Source organism: Arachis hypogaea, chromosome 18, assembly GCF_003086295.3.
Source record: "Arachis hypogaea cultivar Tifrunner chromosome 18, arahy.Tifrunner.gnm2.J5K5, whole genome shotgun sequence".
Taxonomy (NCBI): Eukaryota; Viridiplantae; Streptophyta; class Magnoliopsida; order Fabales; family Fabaceae; genus Arachis; species Arachis hypogaea.
Genome location: NC_092053.1, coordinates 7,368,155 through 7,385,394, shown reverse-complemented (window position 1 = coordinate 7,385,394; position 17,240 = coordinate 7,368,155). Strand labels below are relative to the sequence as shown.

At 37.1% G+C, this 17,240-nt stretch overlaps 1 protein-coding gene and 1 non-coding gene across 2 annotated transcripts; one reads left to right on the top strand and one right to left on the bottom strand.

Annotated features, from left to right (window-relative positions):
- The first annotated feature begins 7,143 nt into the window (after positions 1-7,143).
- LOC112770874 (uncharacterized) lies at positions 7,144-9,076 on the top strand. Its single transcript, XM_025815343.3, has 3 exons — positions 7,144-7,522; positions 7,920-7,943; positions 8,450-9,076. Exons 1-3 carry the CDS (start codon positions 7,324-7,326, stop codon positions 8,800-8,802), a joined length of 576 nt encoding a protein of 191 aa, XP_025671128.1. The 5' UTR covers positions 7,144-7,323; the 3' UTR covers positions 8,803-9,076.
- Positions 9,077-15,889: 6,813 nt separating this feature from the next.
- Positions 15,890-17,002, bottom strand: LOC112770872 (uncharacterized). Its single transcript, XR_011876180.1, has 4 exons — positions 16,719-17,002; positions 16,534-16,607; positions 16,256-16,406; positions 15,890-16,178 (listed from the first exon to the last, which is right to left on the bottom strand). It is a non-coding gene; the product is annotated as an uncharacterized protein (transcript).
- Positions 17,003-17,240: the final 238 nt, after the last annotated feature.

The window sequence follows — 17,240 nt, the reverse complement described above, 5'->3', positions numbered from 1 at the left end:
ATGGTACACTTTTTCCCTCCGAAGGTTTTTTCCCAAAACGCAAGGGTTTTACTCGGAAAGGGTTTTAATGAGGCCGGACGCAACAAATCATTGTACCCGTACAACTTAATGTACAACCAAAACAGCTCTCATTTTGACAATTAGCATACATTTCAGTTAGTAAACACTTCAAATTATCCGAGCATAATCCTCGGAACCCTAACATCACAAGCCGATCTTATTCCTCGGAAAAACACCATCACAAAAACAAGTCAAAGTGTTTCCAATGAACAAACTAATCCGAGCTTCATACTCGGAATTCTAAATACGCATACCGAGCATAATACTCGGTATGAATACAACAAACATCAAATTATTTAAACAAGTCCCAAGAGATCACTCTACCATAACCCTTGTATTAGAGCTACTGCCCTCTTTACCAACAATCAAGAAACAGTTGCAACTGTCACCAACAATAACCATGAATTCATCCAAAATATCAGTTTTTACAAAGTCATAACTAAGCCGAACTATATGCTCGGAAAAGAAAAGTATCACAACCGAATTACATACTCGGTACCCAAAATGTTATCGCCAAATATTCGAAAACATAGTTCAAGATAAAACAGCCACAAGTTTCAAGCATGCTACAAATATACAAAATAAACAAGATCAAATACTAAAAGCCTAGTCTGCCTTATCACCTATGCTAGATCCCTCACTCTCACCGGCACCTTCATCTTCGACAAGTTCACCATTAACAACCACTTTCATGACATCAAGTTTCGAAGGATCAGCTTCCGGATACACCACCTTGACCTGGGAGACAGCACGGTCAAACCCTTGGGCAAAAGCCTCAAAAACTCCGCCTTCCAACTCTTTGACCCGAGCAGAGAGCTGATCGTTCTCAGATTCCACAACCTTCAATTTTTCAGACGAGGACTTTTGAAGTTTTTTCTCATCGGCCAACTCCAACTCCTTTTTCTCCATAGAAGCAGCAAGCTCAGCAATTTTCTGATCTTTTTCCTGAATGATCCCAGACAGCTCTTCTACACGGGAAGCTTCAGTCTGCTCCCGATCCAGGGCAAGCTCCTGTGCTCGGCCAATGGCAACAATCCGAGCACCAATCACCTACGAAAATAAAATAATGTAATAAGAGACATCAACAAAAAGCCACAACCGCAAACAAAATAAACTATACCTGCAGAAACCGACTAACACCAGCTCGGCCGACTTCCTCAATCATTTTCATATCGTCCGGAAAGCAACACAGTTCGTCAGCCATAGTACTGAAAGGATACAACTTTGCCCACAGAGACCTAGCGTGCTCATTCTCGTCATAACCGTGAAGCCTTTTCTGCGACTCGTATGCAGACTCAACCTTCTCCAAAATCATAGAAGATTCCCCCTTACCCTCCAAGACCTCGGCAAGGCTGCCCTGGGCTTGTCCCCTCTTCCTCTTATGTTTCGGCCTATGATGAATCAAGGCAGCTACACCTTTTTCAGCATTCGAAGACACCTCCTTTTCACCTTTCTTGCGCTGGTTGAAGAAAGATTTCAGGCCCGCGGTTGTAATTGCAGGAGCCCTCTCGGCTGCAGAACAAAGACAAGCAAATAAAAACCAGAAAGAGCACCTTATAAAGGAAAGACAGAAGCATGGCAAATTAAGTTACCTATGTGATCATAAATAGCCTGTCTATTAGTATCCCATTTCAACATCTCGGCAATCGATAACAACCCCTTCGGACCCAATGATTTAAATAAGAAGCTCATCATAATATCATCATCTGGATGCCTATCATCTACGTCTAATACCTGATAAGGTTCGGGACACCAAGACAAGGGAAACTTTTCGACCAAGTGCTCATTCAAATAGAAGGGAAACTCCTCGGGCACACTCCTCACCTTAACAAACATTGACTTAAAATCCTTAAACGAAGATTTATACAGACCAAAGATAGCCCGACGCGGATAACTACTAAGATTTACCCACAACCCACGTCCCACCCCCCTTAGCCTGAAACAACGAGAAGAAAAGCCTCAGAGAAGGGGGGTAATCTAATAACTCCATCAATACCTCGAAAACCCGCACAAAACCCCAAGAATTCGGGTGCAGCTGGGTAGGGGCGCAGTTCAACCAGTATAAGACCCCACATTCAAATTCGGTAAAAGGCAGTTTGACCCCCAATTCAGTAAACAAATAGCTATACATATAAAAGAAAGACCAATCCCTCAACTGGTCACAGACTCGGTCCTCTTTACCACACGGCAACAACTCTATCCTAATGTTACTACCTTTTCTAACCCACAAATCCGACCCCAATAACTTTACTGACTCCTCATCATCAAACTGAGATGCATATTCCCTCACCCTGGAATCAACCCACCCACACGGATCAACCACATCACAGTCCTCCATTGCAGACAAAGAAAGAAAAATAAAACACAAAAAGGTAGAAGAAAACGTGAATTTAGCACTGACCTTTGCTAGACATTCTCAGATAGGAAACCAAACCAAAACTCCTTTTTTCCAGAAAACAGCAGCAAATAGGAATTACAAAAAGCAAAAGTAATAAAAGAGTAAGCCCAGTAACCTAAACGGTTACACAAAACCCCCGCATTAAATCCTCGTCGTCAAAAAAGAGAGGCATTTAATGACCACGAAATCCAACGGACAGGGGTGCCTGGGGATGCGGGGCACGTTTCACATCAATCATGTCACAATGGCGCGTAACGCGAGGAGGCCAGAAACCTTCCACATTCTTAAGCAGAACCAAGCCGAGCTTGGGGGCTACGAGGGACATATACGACAAACAAATTCGGCAAACCGAGGATTACAGCACTCCTTGACTAAAAGCTCGCCTTAGTCCTGTCCACACCAAGGCAAGCTTGGGGGCTATGATACGTCACCCTTATCCTCGGTTATACAAAAGCTCGGCATATGAGCCAATAAAGCTCGGTCCCGTGTCATTCACCCGAAATACTCGGCGCGTAAATATCGGGGGCTGGCGTCACATTAAAAAAGCTCGGAACAAGAACAGATAAGCCCAACCTTACCCGTCCGAATAAAAAGACACGTGCATCATAAAGCTCGGTCCCGTATCAATCGTCCGCAAATCTCGGCACGTGATCAGGACCAAAACAGCATCACTCAACTGAAAATAGGAAACGTGCTCAACTAGTTTATAGCACCAAAACAGAATATCTCAACCAACCTATAAACTAGGACTTATCCACTAACGGGAGGATGACAACTCCTATAAAACCTAGCTAATATGCTTGGCTAGGTCTCAGGTTCTATCACTCTCTTATTCTCTCACTCTTTTCTCTTAACTCACTTACTGTGAATCACTACTGACTTGAGCGACGGAGTATCTTGTGCAGGTATTCCCGCCGCGGTGTTTGAACTTCCGGCCGACGCCAAGCTCTTTCACCCCGGTGTCAACTCACTCGGAAGCGCTTAAGCTCGGCCTCCCTAGTGTTCGGACGAACCAGTTTCTATACTCATATACCATTTGTAGATAACGAAATATATAGACTACTTCATTTTATTTCGCACTATCTATTAACGAAAAGACATACATATCCATCGTTTGCTATCGTGCGTGGAGGACTTAATTAATTTTTTTTCAAGAAATAATTAGTTCGAAGTCAACACTTTTAAAAATCTAATTGTGACTTTATTCTTTATTTTTACTTTTGAATTTACGATAATCAAAATTATATAACATCTAATTTTGATAAACATTCGGTTTCTTGAATAATAGATTATAGGGTAAATTAAAGTACTGTTTTGGTCTCCAACATTTAGAATGAATTCTATTTTAATTTTTAACATTTTAATCGTTCTATTTTTATTCCAAAATTTTTAAAATGGTATCAATATTATATAATTTAAATTTATATATTGTTGTTTTCAATTAGAGATTTTTATCTATATCAATTAAATTGGAAATCAAATTGTCTTATTGTACTCAAACTTCAAAGTTCATAATAGTCTGTTATTGACAACTATTCAGTAGGTCAAATTTTTAACTGATTAAGTTACTAAATCTCTACAAGATAGTGGGTATTAGACTATTAGGATCTACTATTAAAACTCTCTTTCTCATAATGATTTAGTATGAAAAACCTAACTCACTGACATCCACAATCCTATATAGATTTAGCATGAATATGCCTAATCCCATAAATCTATAGAAATTTAGTAGGATCTCCTTAGCACTTTAGCATATGCAACGATTTATTAGGGAATATAATGGAATTTAATATCCGATAAGCTACCGTTATTCTTGAACAAATGAACCCAAATTCGAGCTTTTTGGGATACACATTTGCATATTTTTTAGGGTAATTCACACAATCAAATTATTTGATGACCAAAATTATACTAATATTCTAAAGTAAATTAGTTTATATGCATGTTCTAAAATAAATCTATGTAAATTGAATCAACTAAATTTGATTTAGGTTTTTTTATTGTAAATTGAATCCAATAGTAAATCGAATCGAATCTAGTTGATTTGATTTATTACTTCTGCAGTATGTAAATCGAATTTAGTTGATTCAACTTAGTACTGATATATATTATTGATATTTATGTTTTAAAGTTAAAACATAAATATCAATAAAGAAATACATCTCGTTTAGATTCAAATAAAATATCAGAAAAATAAAAAAAAATAAGAATAGAAATTCAACTTTTGTGTTTTAGTTCAAATTCTAGAACATCTATATTTTTATAAAACGATTTTTAAAAATTTATTAAAAATCATCATTTGATTCATTAGCATCTAAAAAATTATTACCGGAACTTTTAATATTAAAAAAATTAATATAAAGTATAGCTCTCCAAAATGGCATAAAAATTAAAATTTGAATTTTTTTCAGAGTCAGAAGTAACAGATATTTATACAATATATAATGACCAATTATATTTATACAATATGTAATTTGAAAAATAATTAAAGTACTATATCAATTAAATTATTATTTAATTGTGAAATTAAGTATAAAATTTACACTTTGATGATTTTATATTATGAAAAAATCTAAGTTTAAGTTAGAAGTAACGTCATCAAAGCAATAAGTTCTATACTTAATTTTACAAATTAAATAATAATTTAATTGATATAGTATTTTAATTATTTCTTAAATTATATATATATATAAATATAATTGGTCATTATATATTGTATAACTATATATTAAAAAAATTCAAATTTTAACTTATATGGAGGGTTATACTTTATATTAATTTTTCTATATAAAAAATTTAGGTAATAATTTTTTAGATGCTAATAATAATAAGTCAAATAATAATTTTTAATAAATTTTTAAAAATTGTTTAATGTTCCGTTTTATATTCATAAATTTATAAAAATATAAATTTTATGAAATTTGAACTAAAATACAAAAATTAAATTTCTATTATTATTTTTTTTAATTTTTTAATATTTTATTTAAATTTAAATAGAATATTTTTTATTGATATTTATATTTTAAAGTTAATATAGAATAAATAATTAACTTAAAAGTAGACATGCATTAGTAAGTCTAATCTTAGAGTAGAGACTTATCACCTTAATGCGTTAAAGATTAGACTTACTAATTACTTTAGATTATGGGGTATATGAACAAATTAAATATAGATACTGTTATACAGTGATATACATCAATTAAAAAAAAATTAACCTTTTAAGTCAAAGGCACATACATTTTTTTGACTAAAAGTGTATATAATTCGGTCTTGAACATTTTAATAATTAATTTAGTGTGATTATATTTGGTCTAGAATCAGATAAATGTTTCAAAAATAGACTTAGTCATTATTTAAGATCGAGTCCAAATCAAGACGAAACCGATTTCATCGCCCCATATGCATCTTAAAGAGACTAAAAAATATATATATGTTTAAATTAATTCTAATATTATGTTATATTAATAAGTTTTGTTCTGATCGGATGAAAACGCCAGACGAAAGATGGTACACGATCAATATTGACAACTCAATTCTTCAAGCAAGGAATTCGGGTGCATGTAGTTAGCTAATTAGATATTCTAACGGCATGGTTGTGGCATGATTTATGATGAATAGTGGAAAAGTCACTATTACAGCTGCAGAATTATAGGCCATATACTTAAGTTTCAAGATTGCTATTGAAATGGATTTCAAGAAGGTAAGGATGGAGACAGATTCTACCTGTGCAGTAAAGCCGCTGCAGAATAGCTCAACCCCACTTCCATGGTTGCACCTCCCTTATTTGGTCCATTAAAGATCTACAAGCCAACTTCGGAGATTTCAGTGTCAACCACATTTTCAGAGAGACCAACTTTAGTGCAGATGCTCAAGCAAAGCACGCCCACAATCTCCCGATGGGTGTTTATCATTTTACCACTCCGTCTTCTTTTTTTGCCCTCTGCTGGATAGTAATAAAAGAAAAGTCCTATTTGCTAGAATTCTAAGAGCTTAATTTGTTTTTGTTTTGGGTCCTGGAGCCCCTGTTTTATAAAAAAAAAATTATAAGCTCATTGTTTTATTTTTAATCACACTTGTTGAATTAAAAAATAAATCAAAGAAGCATTAAATTATAATTTATGAACAAATTTAAATTCAAATATGGATATGAACTTCTCGATAACAAGTATGTTTTTTTCTTCATTATAAATAAGTGCATCATAATTTTTTGACATAAAATTTATTAAGATCCGAAAGTAGTGTAATTTCACCGGATCTAGAGTCGAGTAAAAATTTTAAAAATAGATCCGATCATTATTTCGGATCGGATTCGAGTCAAAGCGAATCCGGCTTTACTCGACCAATGTATACTCCTATCTATGACTAATTAAAAACACAAAAATATTTCATATTTTATAAAATACAAGACATTTAAATTTTTCCGTTCAAAATATATTAGAATAAATATTTTTTTTATAAGAACTTAAATATCTCATATTTTAAAAAGTGAAGAATATTTTCATATATTCAGTTAGTAATTTTTTTATATTTTAGAATATAAATACCATTATATGGTGATATAAATAAATAAATAAATAAAATTATCACAAGAATTTATTTAGGATAATTTGATGATTTTGTTTCTAATGTAATTTATATAAATAAAAAAATCCTAAAAATTAAAGGGGGAAAAAATGAATTTGTGAATCGTTTTTCAAAGTTAGTTGCAATTCAATTAATATATGCTAAGTTGCATTTATAACTGAAGTTGGAAAATTGGGGAAGGCAGCAACAGTGTTAGTCAAAAACTCGCTTCAAAACTGGAATTGAAGTTGAAAAAAAAGTAGTGGAAGTCGGTGAAGAAAGAAAGAGCGAAGAAGCAGCAGATGGGTGTGAGTGTGAATGGTGTGGCGGTGAGGGTAGCTTTGGCGGTGGTGGCGCTCTGCATTGGAGGCTACATTTTGGGTCCCCCTCTCTATTGGCACCTCCGAGAAGCCATTGCTGCTTCTTCTTCTGTTTCTCTTTCTTCTTGTGCTCCTTGCGTCTGCGATTGCTCTTCCCAACCCCTTATTTCTCTTCCTCAAGGTTCTTCTCTCTTCCCCCTTTCTGGGTTCTTAGATCTCATCTCAAAGTTCACAACTTTCCCATCAATTCCTCTTTTTTTTTTTTCTTTTCCTGTGTTTTCTCTGTTTATAACTGTTTTTTATCAGGTGTTGTGTTTCTACTTTGGATCTAAATACAGGAACTTTTATGAGATCTTCGTTTAGATTTCTATTTTAATTTTATTGTTATTAAAATTGGTATTCGGAATCAATGACTATTGAGAAAGTATAAGGAACTTGTGTTAGTTCGGGATTCAGTGATATGCAATGCATACAGTGGGAGCAATTATAGTTTTTTTTTTTTTTTTTTAATGGTTCCTTTCACTTGATCTAAGCTAAAAAGATGCTTATTTCAGTTTTTTTTGTCTTTATTTGTGCAGGTCTTAGCAACGCTTCAATTGGAGGTTGGTTTCTTTATCCTAAATGAACTTCAACTTCATATTTACATCACTGCTTATTGTTATTATCATAACCTCTCTCTGATTCCATGTAATGCACAATTGTGTGGTGGTAGAAGCTCAAGTAGAAGTTACTTTCACTTTGAGCACTAAGCTAGCTTGTTTCCCCGATAGTTTTGTGTGGTTTCCCCTTTCTATGATCGGTGGCAGATTTCTTGTGTTTAGATATTGAAGGATCTGTTGAATGCAATATAGACTCTTTTTACATCTATCTAGATTTAGTGTCCACTTCACAGAAATGAATACTAAACAAATTTGGATGTAGACTTGTTTGGATTACATCGTGCTGTTAATAAGATGTGACTCTTTTGAAGATTACATAAATTGCTCTCAAGAGTAAACTTTTTATTTTAGCTGCACCTGTGTGATCCCAAAAATACTGTTTCTATTACTGGATTTTAGATTTAACTCATTTTACTAACTGATGTTTCTTTTCTTGATTAATTGTCAAGATTGTGCAAAGCACAACCCGGAGGTGAATGGAGACACCGAAAAGAACTTTGTGGAGCTACTGTCGGAAGAACTAAAGCTGCGGGAAACTCAAGCCTTGGAAAACCAGCACCGTGCCGACATAGCCCTACTTGAGGCCAAGAAGATTGCATCTCAGTATCAGAAGGAATCAGACAAGTGCAATTCAGGGATGGAGACGTGTGAGGAGGCCAGGGAAAGGTCCGAGGCGTCATTAGTGGCGCAGAAGAAGCTAACTGCGTTGTGGGAGCTGAGAGCTCGCCAGAAAGGGTGGAAAGAAGGGGTCACCAAATCCAGTTCAAAGTCTCAAGCAAAAGCAAAAGTACAGAGTGCTTAGACATGATTTAGCCTCCATTGTTGCCCTCTAGTTTCGTTTCATTATAGCAAATCATCAACATAATAGGTCACATATGAAAGTTAAGGTATTCATGAGAAGCCACAAGTGTAGAGTCTCAATGCAAATGCAAATGCAAATGCTGTTGTATTTTTAACTAGGAATTTATTATACATGTTTTGAGTGTTGAAAGCTGGAAACTTCTACAGCTCATATTATTCTTTTTAAGAAATTTCCTTCATACTTCTCCTACAAATCAAACAAAGGTCTTTCATTATGTCTCTTTCTATGTTTAAAGGAGTGTCAAGTGAGAAGAAGGAGTTCAAAAGATTGAAATACCTTCAAAGTCTTGTTTTTTTTCTCCATCCAAATTGGTAAAGGAGAGAAAATTTAATTTCTCTTTGTTTTTCTGTCTCTTCCTGCCCCTTCTTCTCAATCATTCAATGACTACAGGGCTACAACCTTTTATAGTCATTTAACACATTGCATTGTGTTTCTTTTGATGAATATGAAGTAAGAATGATATAAAGAAGAGTAAAGTATCATTTATGTCCCCAACGTTTGGGGTAAGTCTCAAACCTATCCCTAACGTTTTAAACGTCCTATTTGTGTCCCTAACGTTTCTAAATGTAGTCAATGTTATCCTACCGTCAAAATGAGAAACATTTCGCTAACGCCGTGGCTTACGTGGACGTTATGTGACACGGTGGCAGTGCATGTTTTCTGACCGTTATTCAATTAAAAAAAAACATAAATGTGAAGCAGAGAAGCAGAGGGTCCTCTTCATAACCCTAATCCCCAAATCCTTGATTCTCGTTGCACATGCGCCGCCTCTGAAGGGCGATTCCGGCTGCATGAGAGAAGATGGAGCACGAAGCATGCCAATCTGAAGCGACCCAAGGCAGCAAGCAAGCCACACGAAGTAGAAACCTAGCACGTCGAAGGAGGACAACATGTTACTGTGGAGAACGGCCTGTGCTCGCAACGTCGTCGACGGCAGAAAATCCTGGGCGGAGGTTCTGGGGTTGCGTTAACTTCGGGGTGAGCTTTAGCCATGTCCTTTTTTGTTGTTGAGTTTTGTGTTTTGACCATCAATGGGAGTGAATCGGCCGTGTCCTGTTTTGTATAGGTTGGTGAAGAATGTGGCTACTTCGTATGGGCTGAACCAGAGGAGGATCCGTCACAAGTTTCTAGGTTAAGAATGAAGGTCAGAAATTTGAAGGGCAAACTGGATATGGTGGAGTTCAGGTTCATGGTTGCAGTGGGAGTTGCTTTGGTTGGATGGACAGTTGCACTAATACTGGTGTTTGAGAAAACAACAGGAACCAAATTTGGGAGACTGTCACTAGAATGATGTTGCTGGTTATAATGAGTTTTAGGAGAAAATTGTTAGATGGCTAAATTGTGTTCTGTATGTTGGCTTAGAAATAGTAGTGATGTTGAAGTAGTTGCTATTTTGTTGAACTGAATGATATTGTAATGCAATGATGTTTTTGTAAGTTTTGGTTGAAGAAAGGCTAGTTTTGTGCAGATTCAATGTTGTTTCAGTGAAAGAGTTGAATGAAATCAAGTTTTGGGTTTTGCAATATATTTAAATCAAGCTAGTCAATAGGATGAGAACAAGGATTTCTGTAACATATTACTTAATGATTAACCATAAAGCTGTCATTGGATACAAGCACAAAAGATTGAAAGCAAAATAACAAAACAAGAGCAGCATACTTTGCTCCATAGTAATGGTCTGCAATAACATACTAGTGTCTTAAAACTAGTTTCCATACACTCTAAAGATACTAAACAGAATTCCTTTACTCATAAATAAGTAGCCTTAAAACATAAAACAGCAGACATTATAGTCGTCACATCTTTTTCCATGCTTTGGGAGGTGTCCTAGCCATGAATTTCAGTTGGGATTTGCTGATGTGCTTCGATGGGCTTGGCAGCACCCTCAGACTTGTGGTGGATGGAGTCAACTTAGCCTTTTTTGAAGTAGCCTGAGACTGTTGTGAACTGACATGATTAGAAGAAGATTTTCTCTTTGGCCTTGTGACAGTGGTCTTCTTTGCAGCAGCTTGGGATTGCTTAGAGCCCTGGCTGGAGATAGTGCTTGAGATAGTGCTAGTGGTAGTGCTAGACTTGAATCTGGAAGCTCTTCTTGTGGATCCAGCTACTTTATTTGCCTAAAAAACAGCCACAACACCAGAATCTCATATCATATTCTATAAGTGCAATTAAAAAAATGAAGCCATAACTAACAGTGCTTACCGATGCAGTTGCAGCTACTTTACGCTTCTTTGGACAGGTCCGTTTGTTGTGACCTCTAGCAAAACAATAGGAGCACTTCTGATTCTGCCCTTCGCGAGACACTCCTCCCTTAGTAGGGTTCTCATCTGCAGCCTTGTTACGTTTCAGTTTAGGCCTCCCAATGGGTTTCCTGTATATGGGTGGCAAAACGTCATCAAAGGGCGTCTTCTCCCATAGGTTGGGGCCATTCAAGGGATATATCACATGCTGGTAGCATTCAGTATAGGTTGCTTTCTTGTAACAGTTCGCAACAAAGTTGTCAACGTTGAAACACATCTTCCTGATGCAGGTCATTGCATGAGCACAGGGGATCCCAGAGAGTTGAAACTTCCTGCACGAACACTCATGATTCTTCAAATCAACAACGAACTTCTCTTTGCCTCCATGGATACTTGTAACCTCATACTTGTCACGACCAGCATACGTGCTCACCCACTTACCACTTGCATCAGCCTGTTTCTCAACCTTAATCCTGATTCGGGGCAATACTTCTCTTGGGTATTCAATTATACGATCCCTATTATCAGCCCAACGCCTCATTATGTATACTCTGATGTCTTCAAGCATGCTGACTATTGGTTTCTCTCTCGCATCCACAATTACAGAGTTAAATACCTCACACATATTGTTTACCAAGGTGTCACACTTAGACCAAGTCCCAAACTTGTGCCGGCACCAATATTTTGTCGGTATCTCCATCAGGTGGTTGTAGGCTCCATTATCTAGACTTTGTATTTCAGCCATTCTCCTCTCCCACTCTTGTAAATAAGTAGCCTTTGCAGCATTCCACATCATCAGTTTTAGTTGCAGCCCTGGGAATCTCTTTCTGAAATTGCTGTAAAGATGTCTAACACAAAATCTATGATCCACTCCGGGTATGAGCTCATCAAAGGTTGGAACTAAGCCCTAAACCCACAAGTATTAGTTAATGCAGTAATTAGATCAGCTAATCTATTTGTTAGGCATAATTAAATCAGTTAATGCAGTAATTCAGTAACTCATTACAATTCAGACCCTAAAGCATACACTACAAACACTTCCTCATGCAATTCAAACACCAGCATACACTACAAATATTTTAACCCTACAATTCAAACACCAGCATACACTACAAAACCTTAACCCTACAGTTCAAACAGCAGCACACACAACTAAAACTAATAGTAGGTTCAATAAAGTAGGTCCTTAAAACTAAGTTTAGAAACAAGTACCTTCTGTTGGTCAGACATGAAGGTGCAGCTCCTTATCTTGTCATAGCCAAAGTCATCACACAGATTGGTAAGGAACCAGGTCCATGTGTCCTTCGTCTCTGCTTCAACCACTGCATAGGCTATTGGCAGCATCTGGTCGTTCGGGTCCCAGCCAATAGCAGTGAGAAGCTGACCTCCATATGGTGTCTTGATGAAGCACCCGTCCAGGCAAATTATTGGACGGCAAGCCATGAAGCTCTTCTTGCATGCATCAAGGCACACATAGAGTCTCTGAAACTTAGGCCTTAAATCCACACCAGGTTTTGGTCTCTCTGAAGCAAACTCTGGTGGTCTCTCCACTTGCAACTTCACTGTAGAACCTGGGTTAGACCTCAGCAATTCATGACAGTAGTCATAGAGCCTCCGATACTGCTCTATGTACGTTCCTTGTAACTCATCAAGAGCAAACTGCTTAACCCGGGCAGCTTTAGACTTAGTCAGCTCTACATTCCACTTACTGTATGCCTTCTTCATTAGTGTGGACAGCTTTATCTTTGGATTCTCAGCAATTTTGTTCAGAAACACCTTGCTCAACCATTTTGCATGCATAATCCCAATTTTCAACTCCCTAGAACAGCTATGCTTGTTGTGGCAGCTGGTTAGTTGCCATGTTTGCTCATTCTTCATCTTCCCACAGTATGCAAACCAGTTACAACCCTCTACGCAAATGACTTTCACTCTCCGAAGATCAACCTTATCAAACCTCAAACCCCTCCCAGTATGAACAGCATAGGCAGTAGCACAATCCTTAAACTCCTCTCTTGATACATATAGAGTCCCAATCTCCCACTTGTACTCACTCATGTCCTTTAGCTGCTTGTGCAAAGGATACCTCTTGGCAACATTGTTATCATCCTCATCATCACCAACAATAGGCACATCAAGAAAATCTTCAGATTCATATCCTTCTTCCTCATCCCCTAAACCTGCAGCAACCTTCTCCTTACCTCTGTCATTGTCACCCCTGCTCTCTTTTGCTGCATCAGTTTGGGTTTCAGTTGTGCCAGCCTCTCTTGTATCCCCTACCCTGATGTCAACATCAACTAACCCCTCAGCCCCTTCCTTATCATCATCACTGTCCCCAAACACAACCTCAGCTACACTATCTTCTGAGCAGTAACCATTTCTGGAATCAGAACTCCATGAATCACTACTGTCATCTACACCACCCTTGGGAGTATAGTCCTCGTCCTCGCTGCCATCACTACCCTCTTCTTCCTCATCTGATTCATCATTGCCATCTTTCTCACCCACATTCACTTCCTCCACAGTTGGGCCAGAATTTGTCTCCACATGTCTTGCTGAATGGGCCTCAAAGGTTACAATTGGGCCTGGCCCATTAGAGCCACAAGCCTGCTCCTGCATGGTAGTTTCAGTACTCCCTAAGATGTCTACATCTTCAACCTCTTCATGGATATCACTAGGTTTATGAACTACATACAGCTCCACCATATCCTCCCTAACCCCAATATTAGCCATATCCATTGCATCTTTGTCTGTTCGCAGCATCCTTAAGCCTTCTTCTGTACTCCCTCTCAGTGATTTGTACCACATTGCTGCAATGTCTTTTTTCAGATACCCTTGTCTGCTTACTATGTCATAAACCTCAATCAGGCTCCACTCATCTTCATTACAGTAGTCTATCACAGTTGTCTCCCCACCCAAATACTTCAAAAGCCCACCTTCAAGACCAAAGCTTCCATGGTGGTAAACTGTCACACTAAAATAACTCATCCTAAAAACTACAGACCCTGTTACATCAGATCAGCAAAGTGAAACTAGTAAATTCATAAGCACATATTGATAAACCAAAAACAAGTCATTTCATGCCCTAACTAATGTACGCAGCGAACATTTCTCTGGGAATACATGAATTCAAATAAACCCTAACGTGTAAACAATCTCCTATATGACCTTTGTTCTTCATCAAACTACTACATACAAACCCAAGAAACAAAATTTCTTCCTAGTACATACCTGGTCGAAGGAAACCTCTCTGTCGCCAGACCAAAGGTGCGATCTTTCATGCAACACAAGCAACCGCAACTCGCCAACAACCTTGTAGCCCCTCCCTGCGATCACCCTCGAAGAGGTGTCAGACGTGTGTGGTGAGGAGAACCAGAAGGAACACACTAGCGTTGAGGTGCTCTGTTTCTTCAACGTTTCGTATTTCCTTCAGTGAATGGTATAATGGGCGCGAAGAGGCAGACGTGTCTCCCTAACGCTTTGGGCTTACAACCTCAGCATCCACGTAGGTAACGGCGTTAGCGAAATGTTTCTCATTTTGACGGAAGGATAACATTGACTACATTTAAAAACGTTTGGGACACAAATAGGACGTTTAAAACGTTAGGGATATGTTTGAGACTTACCCCAAACGTTAGGGACATAAATGATACTTTACTCTATAAAGAAACAACCATTTTTTATGGATGCTATTAGTATCTTACTCAAGATAAAAGATAAAAAGAAATTTAAAAAAAAAAAAAAAACTCTAATTGATATATGCAACAAAAGATAATACAATTTGTTGTTCTCAAATCTGAATACCACATGCCTTGCCAAGTAAGTAGTCAATCATAGCAATGCCTGTGTCTGCAAGACTGCATTTATCAAATACGGCAATGGGGGCAATGTAATTTGTCCTCATATACCTCGTGATCCCAACTTCATGGCCCATAGCCCTATACTAAAAAAAAAGGTGGAAATTTCTACCTTTTTCCTTTTTTTTGGGTTACTTTATTCCCATTGAGAGAAGAATTTTCTTTCCTTTCCGTTTTCTTTTTAAAAAATTCCTCATTTCATAGAAAATTGTTCTTATATTGTAGTAGTATCTAATTGCTATAATTTACTTGGAGAAAGAAATATTCCTTCCTTGAAGAATATGCGAGTTCTTTCCAATATGGAAAAAGTTATTTCATGGAGATGCTAAAGGCCCCCGATCTATGGACAAATTCTATTCCATTTTGTAGACTTCTCAACACAAATGGTGATTGAAAATTTTTAGAAAAATTCAAGAACTCTGATGATTGTATAGTGGCGGTGGCTTGAGGATGTGGTCATTTGGGGGCTGAAGGAAAGGGACATGCTGTAAAATTCTCAAAATGCACAGGCATTTTAATTGCCATAACTTTTTTGTTTTTCAAAAATGAATATTCTAATCAGTGAAAAGAAAATACATTGAAGGAACAATTATGCTAACAAATACTCTAAAGAAACTCTTCAAAGATACTAAAATAGAAAAATTAAATAAAAAAATATAAACCAAATGTAAAGTTTTTAAGTTTTTGATGCATTAAATGCATTAGAAAACCAAAACTTTCCACTTTCATTCTCTTAACTAATCATCAAGGAACTCTTTAACTAAATCCATTACTTGTTAACTTTTCTTTTTGCCCAATGGACTGAGCAACTATGATACACTAAGTATTATGACAAATCCCGTCTTAAGTCCCAAACCTAATCTAACAGTGCAATAGTATGAGTTGGCTCAATATACTAGACACTATGTGAATACATAACATTCCATATGATGATTGAGGTTGACAAGTAGTAGATTGATTGCTAATCACAAATTGAAAACATAGATTAAGTTCGAGAATAACATCATCTTGCTTATGTTATTACTGAAGCTAGTGAGAAGGAGATACAAGTATGAACTAGTATTCACATATAGACATCATTAAAGAACATGATACAAAAGAAGGAGTTAAAAGGCTTGAACAATTCACTTGGCAAATCGAGCAGTCCACTCTCCAGCAACAATATCATGTTTTGCTTTGTTTTCTAAATACAAGTGAGCAATGCCAGGGACAACAGCTTTATCTGGAACAACCATCATCATAACTCTTAAGTGAATCCATTCCACATTGTGAGGTTGAGAAGAGAGCGGAAGAACTTACAAGGGTCAGGATTATTTGTCAAAAGTGATCTAATTGCAGTTAGCACTTTGGTAATGGTTAGTGCTGGACTCCAACCATCCTTCAACATTCCGAGACTAACATGGCCATCAGTGTCAACATTGCAGTGGTAAATGCGAGTTTTGAATACTACCTAAAACAGTTAAAAGAATTCAAGGCAGGACTTACATATTAAATTACTCAGAATAAAATCAGTTTACGGGATTATGTAATCTAATTCTAGCAAACAAAACATGGTGAAGATAATCAATTAGGAGTACCTGGGGAGGGTTGAAGGGATAATCAGAAAGAAATATGATGTCAAGGAAAAATATGCCACCTTGGTATGCAGTTCCTGTAGACAAGTGAAAGAGAGAGAGAGAGGGAGCAGATATGGATTTAAGATTTGAATGGTTATTGAAATGAAAGATATTGAATTGAAATAGCATAGCATAGCAGAGCAGACCAGGGGGCCAATGATGGTGGCGATCCCGTGATAGAGGTTATCGTCCTTGGGGCCGGCAGAGCAGTGTGGAGGAGGGTCGTTGTTGAGCTCCACCATCTCCCTATGTATCCTCTTGCCCGATGCTGACACAAACGTTGTCGGCGCCCATGAATAGGTTGGTGCTGAACTCGAAGAGGGTCTTCCTCCTCTTGCTGATGTCATCATCACTCAGTCAGAGTCACACACAGCTGCACATTCTGCAGATTCAATAGCTTCTTGGCGGTATGCATTACCAAAATATGGTTGGATAACATGCTTTTATTAAATTGAATTTATAAATTTAATTTTGATAAAAAAGTAAATTGGTATTGCTAACTAACTATAACTTAAATAGTATAGTTTTTTTATTCTTATTTAAAAGTCATTTTTAAGAAATAATTACAGAAAAGGTTTTATTAGAAACATTAATGTTCATACCCTACCCTAATGCTAAGACCCAGGATTCAAGTAAAAAGGCCCAACCCAAAGGAGTTGAGCCTCACA